General features: G+C 38.7%; 1 protein-coding gene across 2 annotated transcripts; it reads left to right on the top strand.

Moving 5' to 3' along the window:
* Positions 1–1,664: 1,664 nt before the first annotated feature.
* Positions 1,665–20,679, top strand: TGDS (TDP-glucose 4,6-dehydratase; the record flags this gene model as incomplete). 2 transcript variants are annotated; one of them, XM_082859515.1, is made up of 12 exons in its annotated part: positions 1,665–1,750; positions 3,721–3,787; positions 4,840–4,908; positions 6,117–6,207; positions 9,244–9,386; positions 11,585–11,683; positions 12,650–12,709; positions 14,055–14,098; positions 14,702–14,867; positions 16,293–16,351; positions 17,102–17,199; positions 18,407–20,679. In XM_082859515.1, 12 exons carry the CDS (start codon positions 1,665–1,667, stop codon positions 18,475–18,477), a joined length of 1,053 nt encoding a protein of 350 aa, XP_082715641.1. In that variant the 3' UTR covers positions 18,478–20,679. The 2 variants fall into 2 exon arrangements, with proteins under 2 accessions (XP_082715641.1, XP_082715642.1); XM_082859516.1 differs by lacking the exons at positions 1,665–1,750; positions 4,840–4,908 and having other exon boundaries at positions 3,056–3,787.
* Between the last annotated feature and the right edge of the window lie 2,184 nt (positions 20,680–22,863).

The following is a 22,863-nucleotide window of genomic DNA, read 5'->3' as shown; positions in this document are numbered from 1 at the left end:
CTTGCCGGACCGGGGCACAGAACCCGCGTCCCCTGCATCGGCAGGCAGACTCTCAACCACTGCGCCACCAGGGAAGCCCCCAAAACAGGCTTCTTGATTCCCCATTTCATTTGAATGAGTATAGCTACCAACAAGTTGCAAATTTTTATAGGTCCTCAGAGTTCAAGAAGAGCAACCACATCACACTATGCTAAAACCTCAGTCCAATTCCAAATCCCAGGAAGAGGATTCAGTTAGCCTATGGTGAGTCAGATGCACATCCTGTGGTCTGCCTGGGTGGGTCAACTTGGGGAGATGATAAAGGGTAGGGAAGTCTGGTCAGATAGAACAGTAAGTATTCACTACAATATATTTTGGTCCTCATTCCATGTTGGTACATTATTTTTAAAGGCTATATATCAGCCCATTGCATTGAAGAAGTGAGACAATACTAGTAGGCATTTAGATTGTATCCAGTTTTTCATTATAGCAATGAACATACTTATGTTTTTCTGCAATTATCTATATTATACATCATGAAATTTGGGGATCATAGAGTGGTGTGTACATTTGAACTTTTCATTATGTCACCACTTGGCCCCCCAAAATGGTTGTAACAAATGACACATCCACATATACTGGGTATTCCCATTCTTCTTAGACTTCACCAGCACATTATGTGGAAAACAAAAACAAAAAACCAAGATATTTATTCATCTGAATAAACAGTATTTACTGATGGTTTATTCTGTACCTGGCCTGGTCCTGAAGCCTTGGGATTATAGCAGGAAACAAAACAAAGGCCCTACCTTCATGGAACAGTAACAATGAGCAATTCAACATAAATGTTGAAGATGGCTATGGAGAAAAATAAAGAAGGGTAAAGTGGCTCGGCAGGGCTCGGGTACAGCTTGCTATTTTAACTGGAGTGATCAAGGAGGGACTCTCCACTAGGGTGGCATTCAAGCTGATACCTGAGGGTAAAAACTAGGCAGACATCTGAGAAAAGTGCACCCAAGCCCAAGAGAAGAAGCATGCCTGGGAAATGCAAGGAAGACCAAAGCAGGGCAGGGAGGCTGAGGCAGGGTGGGCAGTAGGGAGAGAACAGTAGGAAAGGATCTAAGGATAGGATCTAGGGAACATCTTTACCACGACTGCAAGCGGCCCGCACTGTCTGTAAATGGTGCCGACGAGAAAGTAAAAGGCCATTTTGCAATTCCAACCTCCCATCTCCACAGTTTGCAAGAAGAGAACTAAGAGAACCGGAGTTCTCAGCTCAACCGGTGAGTAATCTGTGGAGATCGCTGTAGTTCAAGAATGAAAAGAAGGTAATCATTCCTAACTCCGACCACATGTGTAGCTAAGTAAAGCCTAATCCACGGTGGTGTCATTTGCCCCGGAACCTTTAAGACCCTACTTTCCCAGCTACCCCAGTCACTCCAATCCTCCGAGGTGTTGGCAGAGAAGAGCTGCGCCTGCGCAGTGGCGCTGCGCGGACCGCACACCCGGAGGCCCCGCCCAGCCGTCAGTGGGCGGGGACAAGTCAGCCCGAGCTCCGGAAGCGACCGCTGCCTGCCCCGTTAACGTGTCGGGGGAGGGAGACGCGTCGCAAAAAGTCGTAGTGGAACTTCCCTACGATCTACAAACGTGGCGTTTTACGGTTCCAGTCCCTGCTGAGCTGGGAGATGTCGGCTGCGGGACGGCCCGAGCCCTTGCGTCCTCCCAACGGCTTTGCGAAGCGGGTCCTGGTGACCGGGGGTGCTGGTTTCATGTAGGTAACGGCGCCGCTGGCAGAGTAGTGGCTCCCCAGAAACCCCAACCTTTCCCTGCGCCTCTGCTTGCCCTTGGCAATTTGGGATCAGCTTCGGGGATCTGATTGACAGGGGGAGGGTCTTAACGCACGACTAGGATCATCCCACTTTCTCTCCACTTCCCGGCCTGCGAAGACGTGCGTGGCTCCTTTGAAACGACGTCTTTTAAACGCCTCCCAAACTAAGCAGAAGTGCTGTGGTACTGTCCACCTTTCTATCTGGCCCGAGAGGTACCTGTCACTCTTCTGAGTGCGCCCCCTTTGCAGTAAGCTTCTTACCAACTGCCTCAACCCGAGCCAAGGGCCCACGATACACAGGCCTTGGACATATAGGCTCCATGAACCGGTTTTGGGATTATGATAAGGGTTTCATTTATTCAGCAGACTTAAAAAAATCCTCTGTCGGTGTTTTGACCTGTACTAGTCGTTTGAAGCCTCTTTCCCTCTCACACCCATATTTAATCAGCAAGTCTTCTCTCACACCTTCCGAAGAGACCACTTCTCACCCTCCTCCCCTGTTCTACCCTAGCCCCTGCTAATGTCTGCTTTTGCCTAGACTGCTACTGTAGCCTCCTGATTGGTCACACTGCTTCTACTCTTGTTTCCTTAAAGCCTGTTCTCACGCACAAGTCAGTGTTTATTAAGTAAATAAGTGCGTAATTTCACTCCAAAGATTCCTGTCGGACTTAGAATAAAATGTAAACTCTTTACCATGTCTGGAAGACGCTCAGGTGTCAAAGCTCAAACCGGATCTCCTGTCCTTCCACCTCTTGCTTTTCTGAGCCTCTTGCAGTTCCTGGAACCCAGGAGGCTAGTTTCCCCTATTTTGAGGCCTTTGCACTTGCTTCCTCTTTGCTTAGGCTGTTTGCATCTCTCAGTTCAGATGTTTACGCAGAGGTCACCTCCTCCCAGCCTTAGCTGAGCACCCTATCTAAAATAGCCCCTCTCCCAACTAACACACTTATCACTACCTGAAACTATATTGCATATTTGTGTTTACTTGCTTATTGCCAGCATCCCAACCCTAGGATGTAAACCGAGTGAGGGCAGAGACTGTGGTTCCCTCAACTCCTGGAAGAATGCTTCCCTCCCCCATTAGTATATTAGATCACCTCTTCCAATCTGACAGTGGTTTGGAGGAGGGTACCAGGCAAGTTTCACTTAATGAAAAGGGGAGCGTGGGCATAAAAGGGTGGAACAGTGCTGGTACAGGAAAGGTACGTCCTAGAAAGTTCTGTGAAAGGGCTGTCAAGTACAAACTCTGAATTCATAATTTGTTCCTAGGAGCCCAATGTTTTGGTGTATATGATAAAAATCTGGTGGATCATCTCACTGAGAGATGCCTCTGGCTCCATTTCAGGGTCCTCTAAAACCCTCTGTGCCACTAACTTCAGGATGGTTTCAGCAGTTCTTAGCCTTGGAAACCTAGGTTTACCACTTTACGCCACCAAATTCTTATACCAAGAAATAGCAATTGCAATAGGCTACTGTGAACATGGACAACTCCTATGCTTATAACAGCTTAATTTTTACATAGTTTATACCTGCAGTCTCTGAAAAGGCACATTGTCATTTAAGTCCATCTGCAGTGAACACCACCCATTGTATTTATGATACTGCTTTACTACCACGCTCAAAGTATGCATGGACAGCATCATTTGGTTAATTATTTTCTTATACCCAGGACCAGTAAATTCTCTCTTCACCATAGTGTAAAGGGAGTGTAAGACTTTGTATATCAGTACTGTTGAGAAGATTAATGAAAAGTGTGGATGTGTATATATTCAGCATAGTTATATCATTTCTGTTATCTTGCAACAATTTGAAGGTATCTTTGAATAGTTTCCTAATATTCAACAACTTAGGATAACGTTTGAGAATTTAAGGAAAAGGTTAAATTTTCTGCTAACAAGATACGCTTTTCTCTATAGTGCATCACATGTGATTGTCTCCTTAGTAGAAGATTATCCAAACTATATGATCATAAATCTAGACAAGGTAAGTTTTATAAAAATGAGCTCTGTGTTTTAAAAAAAAAAAAAGAGCCCTGTGTGCTGATACTTATTTATATTTTAAAAAAGTATTAGAATCCTGTCCTGCTGATATCTTAGTTTTTTATTTAGTCATTTTAGCAGCTTAGGAGCCTATATAGTCATGTGTTCATACAGTTTTAGATCTTACATAAAGTCTTGAAACTTTTAAATTTGTTATGATAGCCCATAACATAAAGGTTTTAAGTACAGTATTTTTACTAAAAGAAAATCTTCACTCTGAATTCAGTATTTAGTGTAATCTTGTGATTGTTAACCTTTTTTGGCATTGAGATACTCTGATTATTTTATTATATGATTTTATAACTGCCACCTCCTGAAAATTATATATTTATTTTAAAAACTAAAGTGCACGTAAATTAATTTAGTTTTGAGAATTTTTCTGTAATAATTGGAAGTTCCCTGGAGATTCTGAAAGCCATGATTGGTAATCACTGTGTTGTTGACTTTGAACACAAGATACAGTTAGTTACCTTAATTTTATAAAACATAATAGTAAAAAATATATAGAGACAAAAAATAATCTGTAAGTCTTAATAATTTTTGCCTGCCATAATATCATGGACAGTAATTTTTTCCTCCATCTGTATACACTGATTTACCAACAGTTAACTCAGGAAGAAGCATAATGAGTTACAATATGTGTAACACAGGTGTAATTGTATTCAATCACTAATTCCTTTTCAGTAAGGAATGGTGAACTGTTACAGCCCCCAGCGGCTGAAGGCAAATCTGGGCAGGAAAATTTTTTAAAGGAGAGGCTTATAAAAATTAATTTTTTTGTATTTTGAAAAGGTAAAAAATTACATATTTTTGTTTGTCTTTTTTTTACTTTTAAGATATCAGAAACTTCTAAAAACACTGAGAGCAAACACTTTAAGAAGACACGTTTTTGTGTTATGATCAGAAATCTATAGTATTTTAAATAAATTGATATTTTATAGGAAAAGCTGTTATCACTTTTTGTGTTGTTTTTCCCCCATCCTTACTTATTTTAAGCTGGATTACTGTGCAAGCCTGAAGAATCTTGAAACCATTTCTAATAAACAAAATTACAAATTTATACAGGTATGGAAGTATTCTTATAGTTATATAATTATTTTATACTGTGCCTCTTTAGTCATTTAGACATTATATCTTTCTACTTTGTAAACTTGTGTAATATGGGCTTGGAAGCATGCTTATTAAAGACCTTTTTAATTTCCAGTAGTACCATGTGCTATAGAGAATATTACTTGTAGATTGATACTGCATATAAAGCTACATGTTATTTTTGGTGCCTTGGCAGATCTGTGAGTAGCTGACTGAAATTCCATGGTGTGTGATTTTTAGGTCCTCACTAGCCTTCTTCATAAGGCCTTGCTGGTATTTAAAGAGATTGGTAATAAAGTAGGGTATTACGCGGGCCAGTCAGTAGTCAAAAACCCCACCATACAAGCCCATGGTAGTCCAAAGTATAAACCAAGCAGCCAGGTCACGGTACGCGGGCCTCTCACTGTTGTGGCCTCTCCCGTTGCGGAGCACAGCCTCAGCGACCATGGCCCACGGGCCCAGCCGCTCCGCGGCATGTGGGATCTTCCCGGTCCGGGGCACAAACCCATGTCCCCTGCATCGGCAGGCGGACTCTCAACCACTGCGCCACCAGGGAAGCCCTGATTTATGTTTTTTAAAGTGATTCTATAAACTCTCTTTTTAACCACAAATCTTAAAGAATATACTAAGCAAACATTTCATAATTTTTTTCTTCTATCTCAAAGTGTCTCCTTTAGTCACTGAAGAATTGTTGAGAATACGTATTTTTAGAACTAAACGTACATATAACATTAAAAATACTCATAAGTTTACTTAGTTGTGGTGAAATCCATCATTCCAGTTGTTATACTTACTTTGAATATATTTCAATAGTGGTTATCTCAAACTTTTAAAAGTATGTTTAAATTTTTTCCTGTTAACATAGTTACCTTAGGTTGGCAAGAATGTTAAGAAAAAAAGCTGGCACAGTCCACAGAAGTAGTTGGTGCTCAAAAAAATACTGTTTTAGACACTTATTTGCAAAAACATATTTTGAATTGAATATCTGGTATCCTAGGATGCTGAAGAAATACCTCATTACTGTATCTGACCCCTCAGTTGAATTTTCAAGATATTCTCTTTTATACCTGGGGGAGGGGATTAATTTTTTTTCTTATCATGTTTTTGTTCATGAAGTAAAATGGTTATTATGGTTGGGAGTGCTCAATGAAACTTAGATTTTTCATGTTTGTTTTTTTATATAGGGTGACATATGTGATTCTCACTTCGTGAAACTACTTTTTGAAACAGAGAAAATAGACATAGTACTACATTTTGCTGCACAAACACATGTAGGTAAGCATTGTTTAATGATGGGCAGATGTTTTTTTCCAGTGGCTAACTAGCCAAAATCAAGGTCCAATAATGGGGTTGAACAAGTAGGTACTTAATGTATGTGAAAGAACATATACCATGTTTTACCAGAAAAGCCCATAGTCACTCTGTCATCTAGATACTTGGTGCTATTCAGATCCCTTGTGTTAGCGTAGGGTAAAATGTAACCTTGAATGTTATCTTAAAACTGAGTTTAGCCAAATCCAGAATTAGTGATTACTTCTGGGGAAATGGGCCTTCAGCTATATTTTTATGTTGTTTTTCTTAAGGTGGGTGGTAGATACACAGTTGAACATTATATTGTTATCTGTACTGTTTTGTCCTAAGATATCTTCTAATAATTTGTCTAACATTTTATATTGTGAAATGTAATATATATTCAGAAGAATTTACAAGTAAGGTTAAATGAATAATGATAATGTGAATATTCATGTAGCCATCACCTAAACAAAAGAATGTTCCTGAACCCTCTACTGCCTTATTACCTGATTTTTAAGTTATAATTTCCCTTGGTGTTCTCTGCAGTTTTACTGTCTCTGTATTTATCTCTAAACAGTATAGGTTAGTTTTGCCTGTTTTTAGATTTTATAAAAATGCATATATAAAATAACATGAAGGTTTTTGGTCTTGCTTTTTCATCCTTGGAGATTCATCCATGCAGTTGGGTGTAGGTATAATTCGTTCCTTGTCAGTGACATACAATATTCCATTCTAAGTATATACCACAATTCCTGTGTCTGTTTTACTCTTGATGGACATTTGGATTGTTTGCACATTGGAGCAATTTTGAACAATACTACCATAAGTATTCTTACACATGCATCTTGGTACACATAAATACACATTTCTCTCAATATATAACTGGAATTGTAAGATCTGCACACTTCAACATGGAGATAATTTCCAACTGTATTCCAAAGCAGTTATACCAGTTTCTTCTCCTGCAGTATATGAGGCCTTCTGTTATTCTAGATCTCACCAAAGCTTAGTTGTGTCAGTCTTTTCCATTTTTGTCAATCTGAGTAGTGTGTAGAGTGGCATCTGATTGTGCTTTTAATTTGTATTTCCCTGATTACTGATGAAGCTGTGTACTTTTTATATGTTTATTAATAATTTCAGTTTCTTCTTTTGTGAAATGCTGTTGAAATCTTTTGCCCATTTTAAAAATTTTAAATCAGTTCTCATTGATTTGTTGGAATATATATATATATGTGTGTGTATATATATATATGTGTGTGTGTGTGTGTGTGTCACACACACACTGGATACTAGTCCTTTGTTATGTGTATTATATATATATCTTCTCCCACTCTGTGGCTTATTTTTTCATCTTTTTACTAGTGTGTTTTGATGAACAGATGTTCTTATATAAATTCTCAGTGAATTTATATATCTTTTATGGTATGGTGAATGCTTTTTGGGTCTTAAGAAATTCTCTTTTACCCCAAGGTCATGAAGATATTCTTCTGTGTTATCTTTGAAAAGCTTTATAGTTTTGCCTTTCACATTTAGATTTGTAATCCATCTGAAACTCATTTTTATATGCAGTATTAGATAAGAATCCAATTTCATTTTTTTCTATTTGAATGCCAATTGGACCTCTACCACTTATGGGAAAGTTCACCAGTTTCCACTGCTCTGTCATGTATCAAGCATCTATATGAGTATCTGTTTCTCAACTCCCTATTTGTCTTATCTGTCTGTGCCTGTGCTGATCACACAGTATATTGACTAATGTAGTGTTTTCATATCTGGTAGAACAAATCCTTTTACTTGGTTAACGATAAAGTGGTTTTCCTTCCAACAATTTATGAGATGCTTACCAGTACTTCCTATTGTCAATCTTTGGTGGTTTTATTATATTTTTCCCTGATTATGAATGATGTTAAAAACCTTTGCATTTGTTTACTGGATTATCCTCCTCCCATTCCTATTTGTATATCTCTTTAGAAGGTTTCTGTGTAAGTCTGTTTACCATTTTCAAGTGGGTTGTCAGTTTTTTCCTTACAGATTTTTATAAGTCCTTTATATATTCTGAATTCAAACCTTTTCCACTACCTTTTTTCCAATCTGTGATTTGCCTTTTCACTTCCTTTCTATTTTATTTTATCTCATCTCATCTCACCCCACCTCAACTCACGTCACCTCACCTCACTTCAGCTGCACTGTGCGATCTGAGTTCCCCAACCAGGGATTGAACCCAGGCCTTTGGCAGTGAGAGTGCTAAGTCCTAACCAGCAGACTGCCAGGAATTTCCCTGCCTTTTCACTTTCTTAATGATATCTTTTGATGATTTGAAATTCTTCATTTCAGTGTAGTCCAGTTTATCAGCCTTTTCTTTTATGGTCAGTGCTCTTTGCATTCTGTGTTAGAACTCTTTTCCTACCTCCAAGGTCATGCAGATATTCTCTTATATTCTCTTCATAAAAGTTATTGTTTTGTCTTCTACATTCAGATATTTTCCCCATATGAATATCAGTTTGACCCAGCACCATTTATTGAAAGAATCAACCTTTCCCCATTGCCACCTTTGTTGGAGATCAAGTACCCATATATACATGGTTCTGTTTCTGGGCTCCTGTTCTGTTCCATTGGTCTTTGTCTATCCTTATGCCATGACCACACTGTAATTACTGTAACTTTATAATAATTCTTGATACCAGCAAAGCAAACCCTCCTACCTTTTAGTTCCAAAATTTTTTAAAATTTAAGAGCATTTTAAATTTTAGATGTATCATTTCTTTTTTGAATTAAAAAAAAGTGTTTCCTGCAATATAGCACTGATAGTTTTCTAGGTTCTAAGAATTCACATGTACTATGTAATTTGTGTTTAAAGAAATCATAAGTAGCAATGCACCTTATGTTATTTTTAACACCATTGCAGTTGTGGTGAACGAAGAAAAGTGAATAGAGCTTTCCTTAAGCCTGAGTCTACTATTTAATATTTGCTTTGTCCCTTGAGTGGAATTCTTCTAGCTTTTTCTTCTTTTTTTTTAGATCTTTCATTTGTCCGTGCCTTTGAGTTTACGTATGTTAATGTTTATGGCACTCACGTTTTGCTAAGTGCTGCTCATGAAGCCAGAGTGGAGAAATTTATTTATGTCAGCACAGATGAGGTCTATGGAGGCAGTCTTGATAAGGTGAGCTTAGAAAATGACTGTTTCGGACTTCCCTGGTGGCGTGGTGGTTAGGAGTCCGCCTGCCAATGTAGGGGACATGGGTTCGAGCCCTGGTCCGGCAAGATCCCACATGCCGCAGAGCAGCTAAGCCCGTGTGCCACAACTACTGAGCCCATGCGCCACAACTACTTTTTTTAAAAAATAATTTTTAATATTTATTTATTTATGGCTGCGTTGGGTCTTTGTTGCTGCACACGGACTTTCTCTAGTTGTGGCGAGCGGGGGCTACTGTTCATTGCGGTGCGCAGGCTTCTTATTGCAGTGGCTTCTCTTGTTGCAGAGCACGGGCTCTAGGTGTGTGGGCGTCAGTAGTTGCAGCACGTGGGCTCAGTAGTTGTGGCTCACGGGCTCTAGAGCACAGGCTCAGTAACTGCAGAGCATGGACTTAGTTGCTCTGCAGCATGTGGGATCTTCCCAGACCAGGGCTCAAACCCATGTCCCCTGCATTGGCAGGAGGATTCTTAACCACTGAGCCACTAGTGAAGCCCTGTGCCACAACTACTGAAGCCTGCGCACCTAGAGCCCTTGCTCTGCAACAAGAGAAGCCACCGCAGTGAGATGCCTGCGCACCACAATGAAGAGTAGCCCCCACTCACCGCAACTAGAGAAAGCCTGCGCGCAGCAACAAAGACCCAACGCAGCCAAAAATAAATAAAATAAATAAAACATATTATAAAAAGAAAATGACTGTTTCACCTACTTACCCCATACCACCATACAAACCTGTCTTATGAAAACCTACTCTGGACTTTTTTCATCTTCTGATTATACACACTTACGGGATTCCCCAGAATATTATTCCGTTGTGTCTTCTGTTCAAATCAAATAGTACCACCCCAAATGGAGAATGACAGCCTAGTCTGGTACAGATTTATATATGTAATTTGACCGACATATTTTGCAAGCGAGCAGCAGCTTTTCCCTGATCACCCAGTCTTACATCATGAATGTCATTCCCATGGGCCAAAGCATGTGTAAGTTACGCTGCAGCATAAGGCCTGTCTCCCTTCTCTTCCACTCAGCAAAGCATATTGTACTGTCAAGGAGTGAGTGTGAAATTGTTGTAGAAACTGGAATCTGTTCTCCTTTGTTAATCATTTGTAAACATTATACTTTTTATGCAAAGAGAGGCTCCATTCTCCAGTCTGTATTTTTCATAGTCAGTGTTTACAATGACCTCATTTTATTTTGTTTTATTTTTTAAATGCATTTATTTACCAAAACACATACATAGTGGAAAAAAAAACCAAGTAGTTTGAAAAGACTAATAATGAGTAAAAGCAGACCCTGACCACTTCTCCTCAGTGCCCAATCCCACTTCTGAGGAACAACCATTTGCAAACTCTCTTTGCAGTTTTTATCAGGTAAGCTTGTACTCCTGTCAGCCTACATCAGATCTGACACAGTAGCCAGAATGCTTTTTAAAATATAAGTCAGATCATGATATTACTGTCATCAAAACCCATCAGTGTTTTGACAGTGGCCTTCAAGGTTCCACATGCTCTGGCCTCTGGCTTTCAGACCTCATCCCACATTTCTCTTCCCTCACACTCGCCTCCTTGTAGTTCCATCGGACACAGTCTGTCTCAGGGCCTTTGCACTTGCTGTTCTGTCTGCCTGCCTTACAGGGTTGTTATGAACTTTAAAGAAGTTACTGCATGTAAAGTGCTTAGAAAAATGCCAGGCACATAGTTGGGTTTCAATAAATTTTTTTTTTTTTTTTTTGGCTGCGTTGGGTCTTTGTTGCTCTGCGGGCTTTCTCTAGTTGCGGCAAGTGGGGGCTACTCTTCCTTGCGGTACGTGGGCTTCTCACTGCGATGGCTTCTCTTGTTGCAGAGCGTGGGCTCTAGGTGCGCAGGCCTCAGTAGTTGCCGTGCGTGGGCTCAGTAGTTGTGGCTTGCGGGATCTAGAGCGCAGGCTCAATAATCATGGCGCACTGGCTTAGTTGCTCCACGACATGTGGGATCTTCCTGGACCAGGGATCGAACCCGTATCCCCTGCATTGGCAGGATTCTTAACCACTGCACCACCAGGGACGTCCTCAATAAATGTTTTTTAAATGTACTGATTTACATTTCAAGTTTGTAATATGTTCTCCGATTTTTCTACTTAGAAAGTATACCTTATACTTATTTTTTAATATGTCTTTTTAAAATTAGGAATTTGATGAATCTTCTCCCAAGCAACCTACAAATCCTTATGCATCATCTAAAGCAGCTGCTGAGTGTTTTGTACAGTCTTACTGGGAACGATACAGGGTAAGAACTGACCTCAGAAACTCTAGAATCATTTTTCTTTGGACTTAGGTGCTAAAACTCCAAGTTAGCATTAGCAACATTTCATTTTTAGGATGGCAGACATAGATTAAGAAAAGTTATATATTAAGGAATTTTAAAAACTGATTTCCAATATTGTGTGGACAAAGCAGGGACCTGCTTCTTCTTATCCAGTTCATCATTTAAAGGAATAATTTATGTATATATTTTTTTCTGCTTCACTAATAGGTAGAGTGTTACAGCTAGAGTGAAAAGCCCTGTTGGAATGTCCTGATTCCCAGGAGTCCTCTGAGTGAAGGAAGACAGTGGGAGGGCAGATTCCCTTACCAGCCACTGCTCCTCTCGGCCCCTCATGAAAGGGAGATAGATTTACCCCAGTGGCTGTGTCAGTGTCCGTGCAGGAGCCTTGCCCACTATGAATCATCAGCTGGAACCCCTGCACTTGGCTTCCCACTGATCTTCCAGAGTTATTAGGCACTGGGTCAGAAAGGCGAACCAAGGGATTGCTTCAGCTACTCTAGCCTTTTGTGTTCCAGTAGCACTGGTCTATTCCCTCCACGGATGCTCTTTTTATTTGTAAGGGTTGGTCCAACAGAGAAAGCCAACTTGAAGTTTAACATCTCAGGTGGTCTCTGAAAGAATCAGGTAGAAATGTCCTTAATTTCCTGCTATCAGACCTACAAACCCGCCTCCATCTGTATTCATCCTTCCCTTGTCTCGGTGAAGACACTATTCCTCTTCTTCCTTTTGGAACCTCTGCCTTTATCTGAATCCCGTCCTCTCCTGTCTTTTCAGGAACCTTACATTAGAAAAAAAAATCCCTTTGCTTCTGTCCTTAAGGTGTGTGGAATTATTCAGTCAAAAGTGCCCATATGTTAAAACTGCTTATCTTTAGATAATCGTTATTATTGGACCCTTCCATTACCTTAATGTCGAACTCTCTTTAAGTTTCCAGTTGTCATCACACGAAGCAGTAATGTTTATGGACCACATCAATATCCAGAAAAGGTACATTTTACTTTTGAATTCCTGATGTGTTTTAGTGATTGTAACTTCTCATTATTTAAAATAATCCCTCTTCAGTTATTTGTCCAAAGAATTTATGTTGCAATTAACCGTAATTATAAATACTTTATAGGCCACATACAAATCTCATCACGTTTAGAGTTTGAAAACTTGAGTTTAAGTCTCAGCTTGATACTCACCAGCTGGGATGACCTTAGGTCCTTTGAGCATTGTCTTTAAATCGACGGGTAATGATAATACTTAGGAAGGATTTTGAAGAGTCCAGTGAGATGACGTATGTGAAAATGCCTTGTACTTTGCAGGATTCTAAAACACTATAGAGTACTCCCATCACTACTGTCACACCAGTGAAGACTGCTTCCTAGTATGCAGTCAGACCATATGTCAGGCTGTACAGAAACGTAGACACTAGTTAGAGAGTGATGCAGGAAGCTTGTACATAAACTTGTCTTAAAGGCAGCCGATTAGCTGTTCCCCAACTCCTCTGTATTGTTGCAGGCCTGAATGTCATCCAGAAAGTAGTTTAGCAAATAAAGAAATGTAGTTAAAAGGCGGAAAATGTGTGTGGTTGATTCTGTATCATTAAGCCCAATGTTAAGTAACTACTAGTCTCACTGCCTGAATTTACTTATTTATTTATTTATTAAAATTTGTATTGGAGTATAGTTGATTTACAATGTTGTGTTAGTTTCAGGTGTACAGCAGAGTGAATCAGTTATACATATATCTCACTGCCTAAATTTAGAGCTGGGTTTTCTCACTTCTTAGACGCTGGTTGCCTTGATCTGTCTGCCCAAAGGAAAGGGCCAGATCGTGATCTGCTGATATTAATATATATTTGGCTTAATTTTTTAACACTTATTATAAATTTAATAATTTCTTATCTCACCATGTTTGACACAAATTTTCTTTGAATCCAGTGGCACTGGAATTACTTCTTATTAATTTCACAAGCACTTGTTGAATAAGTACTGTATGTAAAGTAAAAAGTATATGATTCCTGCTCGTATGAAATCAACACAAAAGTGAGCTTGCAGTGAGAGAAAACTGTTCAGGAAGATTTCTTCTGAACTTTTTCACTATTTATATCATTTTATCTTCATTTTTATCTAGCAAATAACTCGTATTTGTGAAATAGGAAATGATCTTACAGTTCTTTTACTTATCAAAATTATAATAAGTGTTTCTTGAACTCCTGATAAGAATTAGAATTTGCCCATAAGTGTATTTCTTAACAATAATAATCTTTTAATCTTATGATGAGTTCAGGTTTATATTAATGAATGAATTTCCAAAGTCTGAAATGATAATTTAAATATTCTTTTAGGTTATTCCAAAATTTATATCTTTACTTCAACACAACAGGAAATGGTATGTTATTTACCTTTGTACCCATGTTTTTCTGGTATGCTAGGGTATTTAGTGTCAGTGTTTCTTGAAAATCATAAAGTGTTAGAGTTGGAGGCCTTAGGATTTAATGTCCCAACAAACTTAAGAATTCCTTCTACAGTCAGTGTAATAGTTTAAAAAATAATTATAAAGTATAATTCATCTTTATAATTTGATTACTAAGATAATTTTAATTCTTAAATAATCCATCCTAAAACTTTGAGTTATAGCATTAAAATTTGTCATCTATCTTTATATAATTTTACTTTTTCAAAAGATTTAACTGAACTGTAGATAGTCTTCAAAGTGAACTTAAGGTATAAAATTGATGAATAAATATTTCTGCAGGGGTCACTTACATGTTTGCCGCTTTCCTAGTGAGCACCCACAGTGGGTTTGGAGGTCAGTTAAGAATTATGGATAAAATCTGGAAGTCATGAGAATTTGTATTTTCAGTAAGAGATGTCTAGGATCTTCATGGGAATTGCCTTCTCTGGAATTGTACCCAATCATTGCCTTACCCTGGTTTGGGAGAGCTTACTTTTTTTTTACACTTTATGATTCCCTTTCATTTCACCTTTTTAGCTGCATTCATGGATCAGGGCTTCAAACAAGAAACTTCCTTTATGCTACTGATGTAGTAGAAGCGTTTCTCACTGTCCTCAAAAAGGGAAAACCCGGTGAAATTTATAACATTGGAACCAATTTTGAAATGTCAGTTCTCCAGCTTGCCAAAGAACTAATACAACTGGTATGTATATATTATAAAAGGGTAGTATTTTCAAAATTGTCACTAAATTAGTGGCAGTAATCACTAATTTTGTCAAAATCAACAATTTACACCTTTGAAAAGTGAACCGGTAAAAAAAGGAACTTCATAATTCCATATGTATGCAGAGATGTGTCATTATTTGAAACTGCATCACTCATTTAGTCGCAGCTTTTCAGGAAAACAGTTCCACAACGTTAAATGTGCATACCCATTGTAAGACATATTCAATTTCAGAAAATCGAATGTTAAATTGTGTGTCCTAGAATCAAGGAACATTGATATATAGATAATAGTTATGACTGTTTTTATGTACTAGTGAGCATCGATTATAAATCTCAGGATTCAGTAAAAAGAGCGACTGAACGAATGGAAAAAACTTGTTTTCCTTTACACCACTCACAGAACACTCTGTCCTCCAAACGTGTGAGTTTTCCACGCCCAGCAATTCTCAGACACCAGCTCGGTTTCCTACTATTTAACTCAGTTCTGACATTATCTATCTGGAGGTGGTGTCATATCCCACAGGTTAAGGGCTTAGTCTCACAAGACTGCCCTCACTTCACATGTCAACCCCAAGACCTGGCTGTCACCTGTGCTTTTGATCAACGAGGTATAAGTCTGAGGTAATTTGCTACAGGGCCTCACAGAACTTAGGAAAACAGTTTACCCACTAGATTACCAGTTTATTACAAAGGATGGAGGAGATGCATAGGGCAAGATATGAGGGAAAGGGTGTGGAGCTTCCTGCCCTCTCCGGGCGTGCCACCTTGCCAGCACCTCCGTGTGTTCAGCAGCCTGGAAGCTCTCCTCTTGGGTTTTTATGGAGGCTTCATTAAGTAGGCATGATTGATTGAATCATGGCCACTGACGACTAGTTCCACTTCTGGTCCCCTTCCCCTCCCTGGAGGTGGGGGCAGGGAGGCTGAGTTCCATCTCTCCAATCACATGGTTGGTTCCCTTGGCAAGCAGTCTTTATCCTTAGGTGCTTTCCAAAAATCACGTATTAACCTGAACTCTGGTGTGGTTGAAAGGAACTTATGAACAGCAAAAGACACCTTTATCTCTCATCACCAGGAAATTCCAAAGGTTTTAGGAACTCTGTGCCAGGAGCAGGGATGAACACCAAATATATATTTCTTATTTTAAATCACAATATCACACTGAGTAATAACCAAAAGCCAAAAAAATTCATTTTCTCCTATAGTTTATATAATGTGTATTCTCTCTGAGCTTCAGATGGAATTCAGGTTATAAAGTATGGAAAGTGTTAATAAAATGCTATTCGTCTTAGCTGTCTTCCCCACTTGGTGGAGGTTGTTTTTCTTGTCTTTTGAATCAGTTGTTGAATACCATTTTCTGGTCTCACTTTATAATTTGACTCGAAGGTCTTCTCCATTTTGACAGATCAAAGAGACCAGTTCAGAGTCTGAAATGGAAAACTGGGTTGATTATGTTAATGATAGGTGAGTAACAAGTTAAAATATTGGGGAAAGGTTGTGAAATCTTAGGTACTTATAAGATTTTAAAATGTATGGACTTAGCCAGAAAAGTTTACCTTTTTTGAGTTTTCTGCTAGAATGTTTTTTCCTGATAATAAATGTCATAACAATAAACTGTAGCATTATTAGCTGTGTGACTTAAAGAAAGTTATTGACCCTTTCCAAGTCTGAGATTTCCTTGAGTGTGAAATAGGGATAATAATATCTTGCCTATGGAAGTATTTTAAAATTTAATTTATAATGTATATAAACTACCAGACCCAGGGCATGGAACATGAGTCCTAACAAGTTTATGTGTATTTATTCATTCATTCATCAAATATTTAGGTATGAGACATTGCATTCATACCTAGATTGTGGTTGAAATGAGAAAAGGGTAAGCCACAGAGAGGGTTAGGCTTCTGGGTTATAGAGGATTTTTAACATATACTTTATTTTACAAATATATAAGTGTGTCAGCAGGGAGAATTTTTTGAGAGAAAATTTGAATTATGGACACACATTATTTCTCTCAATATTTAAATTTGTAGATAGGGAATTTCCTGGTGGTCCAGTGGTTAGGGCTCCACGCTTTCACTGCCGAGGGCCTGAGTTCAATCCCTAGTCTGGGAACGAAGATCCCTCAAGCCAAGCAGCAGGGCCAAAAATAAATAAATAAATACATTTGTAAATTTATATCCACAGTATCATTTTAAATCTGTTTTGTTTTCCAAGACCTACCAATGACATGAGATATCCAATGAAATCAGAAAAAATACATGGCTTAGGATGGAGACCTAAAGTGCCGTGGAAAGAAGGAATAAAGAAAACAAGTATGTTATGAGTTGATCGTTTGCGGGAGGGGGAGAATCAGGAAAATGTTAAGGCACAGTAATTTATGTTAGGACGCTACGGACAGTGTTGCGGTGAATCACTTCCACTTTTCAAATTTTTACATTTAATGTATTTCTGACGTTAGTAATTAAGTATCCTGAATTTCATAGGCTAACTTCTGAGTAGGCTTCCTTTGTCTTACTAGCATTTGTCAGATTCCTATTTCATTGATTCTCAGATGCACATTTTTTCACATCCTTGAGAGGTATGTGTTTTACAATCACTAGTGTCTTATTATTTCACCTTTTTTTCTTTCTTACTAATATGTAAAGTAATGGTCCATCTTAAGATCAGGCATCTGAGGTTTGGTGAAATAGAGACAGTTGCCATCTTTGAGCGTCTTGAGTCTTTTTATACTGAAACAAATAGGAAGCAAATTTAGTATGTGCAGAAATAGCCATTAAAATAAGTGTATATATATGTTAAATTCTGTTTAGAAATGTACTCAAGAGAAAAGATACCCAAGTGTAGGAAAAAGTCTCAGTTCAGAGCTTGACATACAAAATATTTGTGTTGAATTTGAAAAAGCAAATTCAGGGACTTCCCTGGTGGTCCAGTGGTTAGGACTCCATGCTTTCACTGCTGTGGGCCCCGGTCAGGAAACTAAGATTTTGTAAGCTGCGCACACAGCGCAGCCCAAAAAAAAGCAAATTCAAAGATAATTTATTATTTTTCAACTAAAAAAACTTTATTAATAGGATAGCAACATAAAATAATTTTACATATTAACAAAAGGAAGTTGACATCATCTCACTGTGCCTATCATGCAGTATTGTGATGTTTACATGAACAAAATACTACACTTTTTTCCCTATGACTTTAAAACCAGTACAAGTGACTTATCTCCCTTTCCCCCTGAATTCCCTAAAATTCGAATGTTTTAATACTTGTACCAGCAAATTCAGTATTGAAGGACTTTTGAAGTTAAAAAGAAAAAAATTGTTGATTTTTAAATCTACGTTTTCAGGTGATGAAATATCTTCTGATTAACATCATTGGTTAGTTCAAAATCAAATTGTTTTCGTCATTAGGCAATCCTTGCCTACACATTAGCTGATGGGCAAGGCTTTTCTTACTTAGCAGGAACTCAGTAAATATTGGTTAACTGATGTTTAGTTTTTTATTTTTGTCTTTTTGTTTTATCAGTTGAGTGGTACAGAGAGAATTTTCACAACTGGAAGAATGCAGAAAAGGCATTAGAACCCTTTCCAGTATAACCACCGTTTGTGTAGTCGGGACAGTTTTCAGAGAACGAAGAAACTTATCCTACCTCAACAAATGATATGAAATCAAGCGACCAAATGAAGTGTCCTCTTTTCATTTGGAATTAGATTATGACTTTTTGTATAAAATTCAAATGTAAAATGCCTCAGTCTTTAGAAGAGGTTCAGTATTAGCATAGGATTTAAATATCAAAATTCTCTCAGAAACTTTTTCTCCTAGAAATTAGGAACCAGTAAGCATAGAAAGACTCTTCTGTAGGTGTGGGCCAGGAAGGAGGAATCTCCTGGTTCTGAGAACAAGGACAGGTAATAGCTCTGGGCAGATGACAGCCTTCGCTGGCATTGAACTCAGCTTCCCATCCTTTCCCACTGCCTAGACAGTCTCTGAAGTTTTTTAGGCAGTATAGGATGAGCCTTTTGCCCTAATTTATCTTTTTAAGGTCTGATGTGCTACAATTGCTTTAAAAATGGAACAAATGGAAGCATATCTAGCACTTTTTATTTGATAATTTTGTACAATTAAGTTAAATATTTTTTGAAAGAAGGATGTCGTTTTTATATTTTCAAAATTGGTCATTGAACTATGTAAGTAATCTTGTATCAGAGAAATTTTATCATGTATTTACTGTTTAAAATGATTTTATTTATAAAATTATCGATACTTTTTTAATGTATTATGTGGCTTTTTTAAAAGTAATGTATGTTTTTGTTTCGCTGTAAAAAAATTTTTTAAATACTTGATTATCATGTATTTTTAGTTCCTTTCTTCCCTAAAGACTTTAAGATGATTTGAAAAGGTAACTGATTGGATATTACATTCAGAAAAGGGAAAGGGTCAAAGACTATGCCCAGCTTTCTGGCCTCAGTGTGTGACTGGTGCCTTGTTTTCTCTGTGGAGTAGGAAGCAAGGTTATTAACTCAGAGGTGGTTGAAGGAGGGCGATAGGAGTGGCATATGGGCCTGGGGCATGTGGAGACTGGGAAAAGTGTAGTAAGCAGATTGAAAATTAGTGAGGGGATTTGCCAAACAGGAGTGAAACACAAACTGAGGCCGAACACTGTAATTGCAGAATTCTGCTATGTGTCGAAATAGATTGAGCCAGAGCTGGGCTCAGTGTGAGGCCCAGGGCCTAGAGTTGAGTGAGATTGACTGAAATGATGGTCCCCTGGTCTTAGGTGTGTAGGGAAGAAATGCTTCTTGGAGGTAGTCTGTAGCTCTAGAGAAAATGGAGAGGGGAGAGGGCCGAAGAGAGCGGGGGTACGATCTCAGGGAGGCAACTGTAGGAAGTTACAGGCAGAAAATGGGACCAACTGAGAGCAAATAGTCTTTGGTGGAGTTTGGTCATTGAGGGTAGCTGACAAAATAAAAACACTTGTTCTGTGTCATTTGTTCTTGCACATATTTTTGTGATCCTTCAGGCAGTGAAAATACTCTGTATGATAATATGATGATGTCCATATGTCAATTTACATTTATCCAAACCCACAGAATGTATATATAACACCAAGAGTGAACCCTAAGATAAACTGTGTCCTTGGGGTGATTATGGTTTGTCAATTTGGATTCATCTTTGTTTAAAAAAAAAAAAAGCACCATTCTGGTGAATGATGTTGATAATGAGGGAGACTATGCATATGTAGGGACAAGGGAGTCCATGAGAAATCTCTCTACCTCCCTCTCAATTTTGTGATAAACCTAAAACTCTAAAAAAATTGTCTTAAAATTAAAATTTAAAAAAAAGAACAACCTTAGAAAAGAAATCAGCTAAGTTGAAAGCTTTTGGTCTCCAAGAGCCCTCTGAAAGCTGCCCTTTCCTCCCTGCTCTCTACTCAACTTGCTGCCATCTGCTTCCATTCCGCCTCCGCTGCAAGAGTTATCCCTGTAGTTGCCAGCCTCAGAAACCCTCCTGAGAAGTGTCATCTACTCTCATCGCTTTAATTACCATCTTTTTTTTTCTTTTTCCAATTTCAATTCCTTATCTCTATGCCAGGATCTCTTTTCTGAGCTTCTGATCTCCAGTTTGAAATCAGTTTGATAGGGCCTCAAAAATTTAAACATAGAATTACCATATGATCCAGCAATTCTCCTCCTAGGTATATATCCCAAAGAATTGAAAGCCGTATCTCAAACAGGTATACTTGTACACCAATGTTCATCGCAGCATTATTCACAATAGCCAGGTGGAAAGTACCCGTATGTACATCTACAGATGAATGGATAAATAAGATGTGGTCTATACAAACAGTGGAATAGTATGATTCCACTTGTATGAAGAACCTAGAGTAGGCAAATTCATAGACAAAGGAAGGATAATAGAGGTTTACCAGGGCCCGGGGGAGAGGGGCAAAGTGGGGAGTTATTGTTTAATGGGTACAGACTTTCTGTTTGGGATGATGAAAAAGTTCTGAAAGTGGATAATGGTGATGGTTGCACAACACTGAATGCACTTAATGCCACAGAATTGTACACTTAAAAATAGTTAACATGGTACATTTTTAATATATATTTTAGCATAATAATTTTTAAAAATGTGTACCTAGACCAACAGCATTTTTATCAGTTGCTAGAGCTGCAAGTTCCTGGACTCCATCCCAGACTTACAGAATCAGAAACTTTGGGGAGAGGGCCCAGTGATTCTGATGCACACTAATGTTTGAGAACCCTGCTCTATAATATGGGGAGATGAAGCCAGAGAGAAATGTGGTGGCCCAGTCATGGATGGCCTTGTCTGCCATGAAAAAAGTGCTTGGACCTCATTCTGCCAGCAAAGAGTTATTTTGGGATCTTAAGGAAGAAATCGACATCATTAGATTTGTGAGATTTATCTAATTCCTATTTTCAAAACTAATAACGTGCTCATTACAGAACACTTGGAAAATTAAATCAATAAAAAACGCACACCAGCCGTTGTCTACCACTGGAGGATAACCCCTGCTAATGTTCAGATGTATGTTCTTCATTTCATTTCTTGGAACATATATATACATTTGAAAAAACCAAAATGGGATCTTAATGGACGTACTGTTTGGGAGCCTGCTCTTTTTCACTAAGCAGTGTATCAGGAACATTTTTACATATTATGAGATCTTTTGCCATTTTTTTTGACTGCAGAATTTTACGTGTTTGATAGCTCATTCTGGCAACAGTATGAAAGATAAATTTAAAGGAAGGCAAGATTGAACTCCTGCAGGGATCCAAGGTATGAAGTTATTGCAGTCAATCAGGCTGGTGATGATAAGGCCGGAAGCACAGCACTGCAAACAGGTAGCATCGGCGACAGACGTGGGAACTCTTCAGATTAACAAAACTCGTTGATTGATGATACGTGGGAGGTGCACTTTCCTGGGGGGTATTTTAAGGTTTTGAATATCGAATTGGAAAGAGTGGAGAATGGTAAATCACGTTTGGGAGATGGTGAGCTTTAGGGATCTGTGGGATATCCAAATGGAAGTATTTAGCAAACAAACTCATGAATCTGATGTTCAGATTGGTGGGCAGGGTTTGAGATCTACAGATACATATTTGGGAGTTAAATGGCAATTAAAACCCTAAGAGGGGTTTAAATCACCCGAAAGAGAACATACAAAATGACGAAGTTGATGGTGGGCGGCGTGATTCATAGGCAAGCCATGAGAAATACCAGGGTTTTAATTGCAGGCAAGGAAGCCAGGGAGGAGATTAAGAGGAAATCGTTTTTAAAAAATAAATAAAAATAGAGGAGTAGAAGAGAACAGGAGGAAATAACACCACAGAAGCCAGTGGGACAGACATATAATAACAAGCAGGTGTCCAGTTGAAGTTCAGTAAGGCAAAGACTTGAAAAGCACCCACTTGCTGCAGCCATGCTGCAGGCAAATTTTCTAGGGTCGTTTTAGTGGAGTGTAGGGTGAGGGAGAGGGAGAGCATCTGGATAATAAAGAATTGAGTAGTGATTAGGATGGAGGAATGGAGAAATGGAATTCCGACCAGTCTCTGCCCTCTCTCTATTTGCTTAAAAGCAGGACATAAAGTTGTAAAGATGTCCCCTCTTCCCTCCCTACCAGGAAGGACAGAAGTTAATCCCCAGAGACAACTGTACACCCTGATCAGCCCACAAATGGCACCAGAGGAATCTATGTAACAAACTTTACTAACCAGTTTGTTTTTTTAAATTTATTTTTGGCTGTGTTGGGTCTTCGTTGCTGCACGTGGGCTTTCTTTAGTTGCTGTGAGCGGGGGCTACTCTTCATTGCAGTGCACGGGCCTCTCATTGCAGTGGTTTCTCTTGTTGCAGAGCATGGGCCCTAGGCACGCGGGCTTCAGTAGTTGCGGCACGCGAACTCAGTAGTTGTGGCTCACGGGCTTAGTTGCTCCGCAGCATGTGGGATCTTCCCAGACCAG

The sequence above is a fragment of the Leucopleurus acutus genome, assembly GCF_964270905.1.
Source record: "Leucopleurus acutus genome assembly, chromosome: 18".
In the NCBI taxonomy this organism is placed as follows: Eukaryota; Metazoa; Chordata; class Mammalia; order Artiodactyla; family Delphinidae; genus Leucopleurus; species Leucopleurus acutus.
This window is presented reverse-complemented; position numbering and strand designations above follow the sequence as displayed.